The following is a 13,052-nucleotide window of genomic DNA, read 5'->3' as shown; positions in this document are numbered from 1 at the left end:
TAAGCAAAACAGGGTGCCTGTTGGGAGGGACTTTTGAGCCATTCAGGCTTTTGAGAGCATTGCCTTGATGACATTCAAAAGTAGAAGAAGGGAATAGAAATAGTTTTCACTTGAACAGAGGTTTTATAAATTTTGCTTGCCTTAGGACTAAGCTAAGAGGCCAACTGGTTTTGGCCTGGGCCTTCTGGTTTTGAATGGTCTCCAAATTTGGACATGGCCATACTTGCCATTTGCAAATTTGTGCATATGGACAGTTAGTTAACAGATACATTAGACTAGCAATGGACCATGATGTGAAATAGAACACATGCCATTTGGGACTAGTGAAAAGTGATGTAGCACTGGTCCTATTTGGAGAGTGAATATCTTTAATATAATGGGGCCATATATAATGCTACTACATATGATAATGAATATGAAAATACCCAGAAAATTATAAATCGCTATACAAGAGGAAGGTTGTATTATTATTATTATTATTGCTATTGTTGTTATTATTATTATTGAAATAGAAAGAATAGAGGAAAATGTATTGAAAAATTAAATGTGTTCAAGTATAAATGTGAAGCTTTCTGTTTCAGGGGAAGGGAGTTATAAGGGAAAATGAATGTGGTACTCTGACTGACTTAATCTTGGTTTTTAAGTCATGGCTGGTTGGCTGATGATGAATTAGAGTTATGCTTACATGACCATTTTTTGTCTAGCTAGGATTACAGCCATTTTTGGTATGGTGCTCGTTCCTGTTTTCCGAACATTTAAGACTTCCAATCAGTAATCCTGCCCTGAACATTGTCAGCATCCTTGAAATTATAGGCCTCAGGAAGTCAGAAATGAAATAGCTATTGTAATTAGATAAAACTGGGCCAGAGCAAATAACACAAAATATAGTATGGTATTCCAATGGGCCATGTTAAGATACCTAAATCATTATCATCACTAAATTAGCAAATTTTAGAATTGGAATGGGTCTTAGAGATCATTTAAAGAGCAAGGAAACTGAGGCACACAGAAATGAAGCCTATCTTCTTATGATTTCATTGAGTATGACTTAATTCCTTAGGAAATAACCAACCAGTCTGGAGTATTATTTAAAATACATTTTAGCTTGTGATTCTGATTGTGACCATCTTCTGGCCCCAATATGACATTCTAGTGGACTCTCTCACTTTTGAAATATGGAAATGTAGGTTTGGAAATAGCATTAAGTTAAAGTAAGTCTGCTAGATTTCAAAGGAAAAGTTTCAAACTATTAAATTTAACTAACAGGTTCAGTGGGAACCTTACAATATTGACCCTCCACATTGTAAAATATGTACTGCTAACAATAAAAAAGGATGGTTTAGCACTTGTTTACAATACAGCATGAGGTATTTTCAGCCCTTGTACAGAAATTAACCAGGATCGTTAGTTAATTAACACCTCACCTTAAAATTGGTCTCGCCTTGCATATTAGGTGATGATATTTCTTGATGGATGATGAAGAGATTGTGAGCAAAGGTCATGAGGACCCCCTGGAGATCCTCTCCGATTGTTCTGTTAATGATATCCAAACAAATGAGTTTACCAATGATTCCCCTCACATGCTTAAAAACAATCACCCTCTCATTTGTGCCTGTCTGCTGATGGAATTTAATGAGTATTTTCAATCTCACAAGGTGGCAATCTTCAGGGAGATATGAAAGATGAGGCTCCATTTTAACTTGTCAACAAAAAGGATTTGTGTAATAAATATTTTTTATTAATCAACTTAGCAGAAGATAGCAATAGGTTCAGTTATTCCAAGCAAAAGGCTACCACTGAGCTAGGCCAGTGGTATGAGCTCATATGTTTTTAATGTTTAAATTAGTTTAACAGAACTGCCACTATGCACACGAATGTAATTCATGCCTGACATAATTCTCTTGAAGATAGAGACGTATGAACCTCAGCATTATTGAGACTTTTGCCATGTCCTTGCTTCCACACAATAGAATTATGGTTTTGCTCTTTGGTGGTCTACTTTCTCCTTTATACTCATAGGTTGCTATCTAGCTGTGCTTAAAAGGGGAAATACTCCATTAATTTACTACATTCGCAACAAGCCCCTACAAACCCTCTACACATTTCAACTGTAGGCACAAGATAATCATAAGATGACCTTTCAAGTCTCTTTCTACTTTAAGATTCTGATTCTATGATAATAGCAACTCATATTTATGAGGTTCTTTTCTCACAACAACCCTGTGAGAAAGGTAGTGGAAGTATAATTTCCTGATTTTTTTTAGAGAGGAAATAAGCTCAGTTAATATTCTACTGTTTGCATCCCCATGTCTTGCATTGACTTCTCTGAAATCTACTTACTTGACAGCTAAGGCTTTTTGCTCCTTTCCTATGTCATAAAACTCACAGAAGTGAAGAGTTGGAAGGTAACCCAGAGGCCATCAAAGTCTAACTTTAGCAGCAATAACCTCTTTAACATTCCTGACAAGCCTCTGCTTCAAGACTTCCCGTGATGGAGAATTCACTACTTTTCAAGACAGTCTCTTTCATTTTTAGATAATTCTGACTTTTAGGAAGTTTTTTTCCTTTTATTTGAGCAGAAATTTGTTTTCCATTAACTTTTACACACTGGCCTTGGTTCTGCCCTGTGGGACCAAGCAGAACTACTCTAATCTCTCTTCCATATGACCAGACTTCAAACATTTGAAAACAGGTATCATGATCTACATCCTCCCCACCAAATCTTCTTTTCCCCAGGCTAAAACTCCCTAGTTCTTTCAACTGATACTCCCATGCTGTAGTTTTGAGTCCCTTCATCATCCTGGCTACCATCTTTTAGATGCAGTCCAACTCATCAATGCCTCTTCTCATATATGGCACCCCAAAGTATACACAATACTGCAGATGTCATCTAGTCAAAGCAACTAGGCTAACATTGCCCTCAATGTGGATCCTTTATTTGTATTAATGTAGTCTAACTTTGCATTTTCCCCGAGGCATGATGCAGCTCATTTTTGGTCTTTAATAATACATTTTGGTTGAATTGAATTGGCTGCCCCATCAAGGGCAACATCCTGAGCTTTCAGCCTTTAGATACTTTTTTAAGGCTCTCCCTTCCTTAGGTCCTTGTCACAGAAATTACTTTCTATCCTTGTCTCTCTAGCCTGTTCTTACACAACTGAGCTTTTGAACTCAAGTCTTTGTGAAAGTGAAAATGTAGAGAGTAGTGGTGCAAATAGTTAAGTGCTACAAACTTAAAACAAATATACACTTTGATCTTGAGAACACTGTCCTAGACACCAGTCCTCAATCCTAAACTCCTCTTACTAATGTCTTTTTCCATTATCTGACAACCTACTATCCTCACCTCCTGTTCACCAGTAGGTGGCCAGGGGTGTTTTTATACTTAGGAAACTTGAAAAGAAAGCCATAGCAAGTTGTGTCAGAATCAGTTGAGCATTCAATCAATTAACAAGTATAAAATATTTACTCTGTACTACAAATAAAGGCAAAAATGCAAAATTAGTCTCTGTCTTTGAGGACCTTACATACTAATGAGAGAGACACATTAAATATAGAAGTATTTACATGATAGACATGGAGAAGGCAGGTAACCTTAAGTGACTGGAGGGACTGGGAAGGCTTTCTTCAGAGAGAGTAGAACCTTCTGGTACTGGATAGGAAAAGGTTTTTATAACCTTAAAAGAGGAAATAGGGAAAGTACAAGAAATGGCTACAAGACAGACTCTGAAGTATCGTAAGAGAAGTTCAACAAATTGCTAAAGAAAAGTTCTAATCAGAGACCTTTGATCTTTGGTCTACCTAAGCCAACCCTTACTCAGTAAACTCCAACAGCTCCCTGTCATCAACTTCTTGGTTCCCCCATTAGTATGGAAGCTTCTTAAAGGCAGGACTTGATTTGGTGCTTTTGGCTTTCTTTGTATTCCCAGTGCCTAGCCCATGGCCTAAAATTATGTTTCTTTCCCAGCTGAAGACAATAATCTGCTCACAGATGCAGGCCCAGATTTGTGCAAGCCTGGTGAAATGTACCTAAGGAACCCCTTATGCCTTAACTTAACTGATATGTTTGCTTAGACTCCTAACCTTTGAGACCTACCCTCCTTGATTCCCTGACCACCTCTTCCTTATCTCTTAAACTTGCCAACCTGGAGGCACTGCTATTGCTTGGTTCCCTGAGTTCTTCCTCAGTGACTCACACTCTTTTGAGTTCTGTGGTACCAGAGTGAGAGATCTGGACAGAAGGGAACAAAAAAAATGGCTTGACACTGGCTTCCAGGCTCTAATTATAGATTGCTATTTCTTCAGGGAAGATAAAAACTTGAGGATCAGGCCTGAGGAAAGGCTGAGGGATTGGAGTCAAATCAAAACTGTTTTCATGTATATGCTCATAGTAGGTTTATCACTGCCATTATAGACAGTGAGAAAAACTTGAACCCAGCATTCCAACTGTATCTTGTTTGCTTATTTCTTGTTACAAGATAAGAGCAAATAGAAAGCTGAAGTGATTTGCATAGGCATGAATAGGTTAGGGGCACCTAAACGAATAAAAGAAGACTGAAGAATAGGCAGGGTTATTCGCCACCAGAAGGAGGCACTTTTTTGGGGAAAGCACTGAATATTCACATGACATCTAGAAGAGAAGTTCTGAGATCCCTTTCAGCTCTAAAATGTCTAGATTCTATGGCTAAAACAATATCCTTACTGCATTGCTAACTCTAGGAAGAGCAAGAGATCCTAGGACAAATGCACATAATAGGGATGAATTAGGAATAGCAAATCCGTAGGAGCCAGCCCTAGTGAACACCCATGGAAGACTGCCTGAAGTCACTAACGGGATAAAAAAAGGGGGGACAGGCGGCCCTACCATTTTATGGAACATCTTGAGTAATCATTAGAGCTCTTTTCTGAGCATTCCAGTGAATGGGCTTCCTTCCTGAGCAGGGAATCTCTAGCTCCCTTTCTACCAATCTAATGGTTTTCCTTTCCTTTTTCTTCCCCTAACCCATCTTTTTAACCTTACTTCCCACATTTCTCCACACATTCCTGATGATCTAGTCAACCTTGACAAGGTGATCTTCCCTGAGCATGCTTGCATTTGGGCTTTCAAGCTTTTGCCAATGCTGTCTCCTTTTTCTGAAATGATAGAATGCTTCCTCCATCACTCTGCCAGAGCTGCCTTCTACCTCCCACATGCCCATCTTCATTTGTCAGAATTCTATCTGTCCTTCAAGGCCCAGCTCAAGTGCCATCTTCTTCATCTTGAGTCTCATCAACTGTACAGGACCTCTTCTACGTATGAACCCTTGTAACAATCTGCTTAAACCTCTCTTACGATACACAATCTGTCTTGTATTATGATTGGTTGCGTACTTGTTATATTAGTATGTTATAATAGTAGATCATAAACTCTTTGAGGAAAAAGGGTATGTTTTATTCATCCTTATGTCTATCATAGTGCCCTGCAAAAAGTTGATGAATGAATGAATCTGTAAGTCACATCCCCAGTTCTCCTCTTCCCTCCTTGTATCTCCTTGTCAGTGTACTAAGGAGAATGGGGCCACTGTGGAACCTGGACAGTGCAGAAAGAAGGGTAGGTAAGTGATGTATATAAAGTAAAGCAGCCGCTCAGTCCTTTGATGTCTTCACTGCTTCAGAGAACAGCTGAGATGAGCAGAGGGAGATATTTGTGCTAGACTATTTAGGGATATGCTGATGTAGGAAAGGGGCCGCTCCATTTGGAAATTGGCTTGTACTAGGTAATAGGAGCATGGGGTCAGTGGACTTGAGCACAGGAGAGAGACCAGTTGGGGCTGAGGGGACTTGTGGTGTTTGGCCTTGGGTCTCTCCTCTCGTGCTGTACTTGTGGAGCATGTGAATGTTCACAGAAATGTGTCAGCCTGGGGTTGGGGCTCATGCTGCACCGGAATCCACACTGAAATTGGGAAAGCTATGGTGAAAACTGTGGTCAAATGCTTAATGCTGTTTATTTGGACCATCCCAGCTGAGCTTATTCCCAGCTTCCCTTCTTCAGAGATGGATGCTGGCAGCAATGTTGGCATTGGGCATATGTAACATGCATGTGTTTGTGTGTGTGTGTGTGTGCTCATGTGCTTGTGTAGATAGCTGTTACAACTAACCTTTTGGCAATAAATCAATCATATTTTTAAAAACCAACGTGTTGAAGGGCCACTTTGTGTAATACCATCTGTTTCTCTATGCAAAATTAAATGATCTTTCAATAAATCAGCACTTTGATTAAAATACATAAAAGCAGAATTGCTTTCAGTTGCAACGGCCTATTTCTTTGTTTAACTTTACTCAAATATTTCATACTCACAATATTCCCAATCTATATCTCTTCTGAGTTTCAAATAATAAAAAAACTGTTCCTTGTTTTTCCTGCAAAATTGGAGAAGTATCTTATTTTTCTTAAAGGAAACATAGAGAAATAAACATTCAACTTAATGCCACTCAAAGCATGAAATGAAGAAATAACTGTTTATCAAATGGAGAGAGAAAATTTGTGTGTGTGTGTGTGTGTGTGTGTGTGTGTGTGTGTGTGTGTGTGTGTAGCTCCAGAAAGCAGATCTGAGACCGATCAGCTGAAGTTATAGAGGCCCATTATAAACCACTTTCTAATATTATCATGATCCAAGAACAGAATGGATTGTCTTCTGGTAGTAATAATCTCCCTCTCCTCAGACAGCATCTGAAACGTTGAGGAAGGAATCCCTGAGTGAGGTGGCAGGTTGGATGAAATGACCTTTAAGGTCCCTTCCAATTCTATGATTCTATGCTTCTAATTACTAACACATCTAATTACATACTGTCTTGCACATAGCAAGTACTTAATAAATGTCTGTGGAATTGAATTGCAACAAATCACTTTCAGTGAGAGCTTCCTATTTCAGGATTTCTTCATTGACACATAGGTTACATCATCCTTTATAATGGATGAATGTTGTCAGATTTGGCACTGGACTGACCAGATGTTTAAGGAGCATCACCTATGATCAAGTACTAGGAACATTTTTATATGGCCCAAAAATGCCATAAGTGTTCTCTCTCATGCAACTGTGGACTGCTTGGAGCCCTTCAAGAAATGAAGTCAGAATTTTTTCTTTTCTAATCATCAAGCTGAATGTAGTAATAGAAGTGAATGGCTTATTCAATGTTTTCTTTCGAGCTTTTATTTTCCCTTTTTCAAAATGAGTTTACATTTAAGCTCAGACAGGACTAAGTCATGCAAAATAACAAAGCAAAGATGGATATGTTTTCATCTAAAATTCCCTTCCAAGTGCCCATGAACCCATTACCATTTCCTAGCTGCTGGGGTCCCCTCCTAATATATCTTGTCCAGGGCTGTCTTCTCTAGAAGCTTCTCATGACCTTAGTTTTTCTATTCTCTTACCCTGATGCCCTACTATGTGAATCTCTCCTGTGCACCATTTTCTCTAGCAAACTATTGGAAAGCAACATGATAAACTAATGGCTGTCAAAGTGACAATGAATGACAACTTATTGTCTTACCTGTGTATGGGGTATTTGCATTTACACAGAAGACTCTTGTAATATGGCGATATTTTAGCCCCAGAGCTAATGCTATGAGGCAGCTAGGTGGTGCAGTAGATAGAACGCTGGGCTTGGAGTCAAGAAGACCTCTGTCTTTCAGATTCAGCCTCAGGCACTTACTGCTATGTGACCTTGAGCAAGGCACTTAATTTCTGTCTGCCTCAATTTCCTCAAGTGTAAAATGGGGATAATAAAAGCAATTAACCCCCAGGGTTGTTCTGAGGTTCAAATGAGAAAGTATTTGTAAGGTGTTTAGTACAGTGCCTGACACATAGTAGGCATTTTTGCCCCTCCCTGCAATGGAATGAATCTCTTGTAGTCAGTGAATCCATCATTCTTCTGCATCAGTTTCACGGCTGAAAATTAGGAATTCAGTGATGGACCAAATCTGAATTAGATTGAATTGATGACCTTCTTCTCCGTTGTCACTATTTCCAATGGAACTACCATCTTAGCTTTCCTGAGACATTTTTTGCTCTTCCTGTTCATGGTCAGTTTACCAACTTTTCCTCAGCCAGGATGCCATATCTTCTCTCTTTTGTGGGATCTTAGGGATACTTCAGGACCGATTCTTACATGCTGTCACTTCCTCATATGGTCAGCAATCTTGTGGAGGCCACCGTTACTCCTTCATCTCATTACTTTCCTCTGTCGATCCTCCTGACATAAATCAACCTGTCTTGTGGGCCTAAAAGCCCTCACAGGAAGAATGGCCTCATGGAAGTGGAGTCCTTCTTCTCCCAAAGAGCATTCTTATTCTTAGTCTAGCATAGTGGGAAATGTACTCCTTTTCTTCTCTTTTGTTGTTTAGTCGTTTTCATTTATGTCTGATTCTTCATGACCCCATTCAGGGTTTTCTTGGCAAAGATACTGGAGTAGTTTGCCATTTCCTTCTCCAACTCATTTTGCAGATGAGAAAACTGAGGCAAACAGTGTGAAGTGACTTGCCTGGGGTCATACAGCTAGTAAATGTCTGAGGCCAGATTTGAACTCAGGAGGATGAGTCTTCCTGACTCCAGGTCCAGCACTCCATCCACTGTGCCACCTAGATGTCTCTTTTTTTCTCTTAGCCATATCTATTATATCCTCCCTGCTGTAAAAAAAGAAAAAAATTCATTCCCTGATAGTTATACTGAGTACACACGGTCAAGATAACATACAACTATTAAGTTACATGTTGTATAGTTACAGGTAAAATATTCTAAGTTAAAAAAACCACATACAAATACATGGTATGTGATTTCTACATTAAAGTTACATGCTATATACCAAATACATAGGGCACATGTAGATACGTTATACACAGCATCACATGTTAGGATTACAATTTTATATATATATATATTTCCCCAATGAGTACCAGACTGTTCTGATCACCTTATCTTGCCTGATACCTATCACCTTAAAATGTCATTCATCAGTTAAGACATTGGTCATATAACCTTCAAACTTCTGTAGCCACCAGCTTTCACATCTGATCCCCTATGGGTGGGTTAGTAGCTTTCGACTTACTAGCCCATAGTCCTAATTTTGGGCCAGTGGATGACTCAGGATGAATGATGATGTCTTCAGACCCCAATAAATCAGACCATAGGTGGCCTCTCTTCTCTTGGGGCCTCTATATATGGAGCATTAGACAGAAAAGGAAACTGCCTCTGCATTTCTTCTCCCTGCTTCTGTACAGAAATCCATTTCAAGCCAAAGAAGTCTTGATGAATTTCCATAACCACCAAACAGGATGACAATATAGAGTTTCTTCTTCATCTATAACTTGACCTATGTCTTTCCCCTTTAAAGCATCATCTAATACCAATTGTTGATCTGAAACTGTCTGAAGACTCTCTTTTGGAACCTGCATCTTTGATTCTCTATTACTTCTCTTGTCCTGCTCACCAGGGAGTCCAAAGCTCCCCATGTGGGGATTAAGTGGTTAAAATACACCATTTTAGCAGGTCCTTAATCATTCTTTAGGGCTATTGTATAGACTGATAACCAATATTTCAACTATTTGGTATGCAGTGGTTCTCAGCCAGTTCATTTTCTTATGGTTTGGGGTTTTGGGGTTTTTTTTTGGATGCAGATTTCATATCAGGTCTTGATTCCCTGGCTGGAGTTCCCAATAGCAAAGTGGAGCATCATACTATTGTCTGTTCCTCGTTATGCTCCTTTAAGTTGAGACCATAGCTAGGTGATTTGACTCCTTCAGATGATCATTTAAACAAATAACACATTAGTTGTGAGCCTCTACATTTTACTCATCTTCTGATGCTCTAAAGCACAGATGAGCAGCCATGGCTCTTGCTAAAACATCAACAAGAAGTAAAATCTATGGCATCATTCTTGTCAGAATTAAATAAAGGCAATAGAAGGACCATATTCTAGTTCCACTGAACCTCTTTTCCAGGGTCCAGATTCTCCAGAATGTCTAGCAATATACAGTTAAAATACTCTGACTTTGGGTATTCTTGTGGTGGTGGTGGTTGTTGTTGTCATTGGTCCTTCTTTTTTTTTTGAAGGCAACTGAGGTTAAGTGACTTGCCCAAGGTCACACAGCTAGTACATGTGTCAAGTGTCTGAAGCCGAATTTGAGCTCAGGTCCTCCTGACTCCAGGGCTGGTGCTCTACTCACTGTGCTACCTAGCTGCCCCTGGTCCTTCATTTTCAAAGAGGACCAGTAACATCATGAGTTGATGTCTTGACTTGCATATGGATTGGATTTAAGTGAGGTAGAGTTATCAGCCTCACTCTCTCTTCCAGAGTATAGCACAGTGTGAGACTTTGATGTCCATCAAGTCAAGGACCTTCCTGAAGAGTTTACTCTTAAAATTACAGAATCACAGATTTTCAGAGTTGTAAGAGACCCCCAGTGCCATCTAGTTCAAACTATACCTGGATCCTTTCTACATTTAAGACAAGTGGTCATTTAGCCTTGGTTCTCAGGCCTCTAGAGAAAGGGAACCTTTCTCTACCTGTCTAGGTACCCCATTCCACTTTTGCATAGTCCTACCTGTTAGAAAAATTTCCCCTCATTTGAATACTTTGGTTTTGTTTATATCAAGTCTAAATTTGCCTCTTTGCAACTTCTAGTCTTCATTCATCATTCATCATTCTGTCCTCTGGGATCACACTCTCTTGCACATGACAGCTCTTTCAAACACTTGAAGAAGCCATCATGTGCCCTTTCTCTTCTCCAGATGAAACATCCTCAGTTCCTTCGTTTACTCCTCATGTTGCTTGATCTTGAGGGCCTTCACTATGTTCATTGTCTTTCTCTTGACATATTCCATCTTATTAATATAGGGCCCAGATCTGCAGATGCCTCAGGGGCAGGTACAGTGGGACTATCACTTACCTAATCCTTGAGACTACCTGTTTTAAGGCAGTCTAAGATCACATTAGACTTTTTGCCCATCATATCACAGCATCAACTCATTGAATTTGTGGTACACTGAAATCCTGTGACTTGGCCACCAACTATGAAACTTTAAATTTACAACCTTTAATTTTATCTTATTAGATTCCAGCCAGTGTTTTAGTCCATTGAAGTTTGAGGTCATGTCTCTGTGTAATATTAATTAAGTTGGGACTTTTTTTTTTTTTACTGTTTTAGAATGCTGAATTAATTGTCTTTGATTGAGTCTTACTAGGTGCTAAATCCCAGGCCCATGCCCTTTTACTACTAGGTACAAAACCCCAGGCTAGTTAGCCAAATAGTTCTCTAGTTTGAGAGAGGCAGGAAGCCCCCAGGGCCCTAAGGGGAGTTGCTAAGACCAGAGCCAATAGTATGTGCCTAAGTTCTGGTAGCTCAGATGATGTTTGATGAGCTCTAAAGACTGTATGAAAAGAGAGAACAGAGCTGTTTGTTTGAGGTTCTCACTCCTGGAGGAGTGTTGGCGTGGGACTCTGGGCAGCTGCTCTGAGAGCCTCCCGGCCTGTCATTCTAGAAGTTGATGGTTTCTTGGTAACTATGAATTGTGATCTGATCTGTTTATATTGTGTATGTTTGTAACCTGTTTGTATTTGCTCTAAAGTTCATGTTGCTGGCTTTTCTTCGTGAACTAAGCGAGTTTATATGTATATGTTGGATTAAAGTAAGATTGTTAACCCCTTAATGCTACTTTCCTTAGTAAAGCAGACCAAAAGGACCTGTGCTGGCAGCGTTCTTGTTGTTGGGCTTGTGTTGGTCTTTCACCCCCACAGCAGCTGCTAGCCAAATTGTTGCAACACTCTGATGTCTGGTTTTAGAGTTACCCCTCCTGGCTTTGTGTTATTTGCACATTTGATAAACATTCCATCTATACCTATATCCAATTCATTGATAACAACACAGGGCCCTTGGAATACTCAACTAGAGAAGTGCTTTCTAGTTGACACCAAGCCATTAATGGTCATCAGTCTTTGGGGCCGGCCATTCAATCAATTCAGAATCCACTTGCCCTGTCATCTAGATCAGTTGTCTCCAAAGTGGAGACTAGGTTCTAACCCCAGAGGAGTGTGGCCTGATGCTGAAGGATATATGATCAACCAATCAGAGAGTGGGAAGATGAGCACTCCCCAGTCTCTTCCTGATAGCTAATCACAGGGTTTATTTCCAACAAAGCCAAACCTATTCTTATCCCCCAACTTTCCCCTACTCTATCCCTCCTGTCTGCTGTGCTAGTTCCCCGTATCCCTACTTTTACACTATGTATCTTGCCCTTAGGCAGTTTATAAATTAATCTCTACCCAGGCACCCACAGCTGCAGTTATACAGTTATTGGAACCCACCTCCTATCTGACCAACATACTCATCCCCTTTCCCTCAAATCACCTCATGGCATTGAAGATAGGCTTAGGAGAGTAGGCTTTGGATCTAGGGCAGTGACTAGGAGCTTAAGAGCCATGCCTCTCTTCTTCTCCCCACCCCTTTTTCATTTTGGGTGGGACAGAGTGAGTTGCAGAGGTTTGCAATTTGTATCACAGATTTTATGACATTATCTTTCCTCTCAAATCCATCTTTCTTCTGCACTTTCCTGTTTCTGTTAAGGGCACCACCATCTTTCCAGTTACCCAAGCTTGCTATCTTGGTGTCATTTTCAACTACTCATTCTAAATCATGTATGAATTATTGCAATAACCTAATTGTTCTTACACTTAATTCTGCCCTCCTCTCTAATCCATCCCCCACACAGCTGTCAAAGTGATTTTCCTAAACCACTCTCTCCCTTACTCAAAAACTCCAGTGGCTCCCCACTGACAAGGATTAAGTATTTCATCTTTATCTCATCCTTTTAAGATGTCTATTTTGTGTGTAAATTTTAGTACAAGAATATGTGAATATAACTAGGAAATAGGAAAGGATACATATATTAGAGGGGTGTGCCTAATTTTTTTTTAACTGATGTGGGGATGCAATCGAAAAGTTGGAGACTTTTGCTCTAGACCACCTCTCTGCTTCTTTTCCACAACAACTGGAACAGCACTGGCTACTCATTTGCTAA

At 39.7% G+C, this 13,052-nt stretch overlaps 1 protein-coding gene across 1 annotated transcript in view; it reads right to left on the bottom strand.

Annotated features, from left to right (window-relative positions):
- Positions 1-1,449: 1,449 nt before the first annotated feature.
- The window catches only part of IQCH (IQ motif containing H), a 167,035-nt gene continuing 155,432 nt past the window's right edge, over positions 1,450-13,052 (bottom strand). Inside the window, exon 15 of the mRNA XM_036736582.1 lies at positions 1,450-1,533. Within this exon, the coding sequence (XP_036592477.1) occupies positions 1,450-1,533 (84 nt within the window). The remainder of the gene's footprint in view (positions 1,534-13,052) is intronic.

This window comes from Trichosurus vulpecula, chromosome 8, assembly GCF_011100635.1.
Source record: "Trichosurus vulpecula isolate mTriVul1 chromosome 8, mTriVul1.pri, whole genome shotgun sequence".
Classification (NCBI taxonomy): domain Eukaryota; kingdom Metazoa; phylum Chordata; class Mammalia; order Diprotodontia; family Phalangeridae; genus Trichosurus; species Trichosurus vulpecula.
This window is presented reverse-complemented; position numbering and strand designations above follow the sequence as displayed.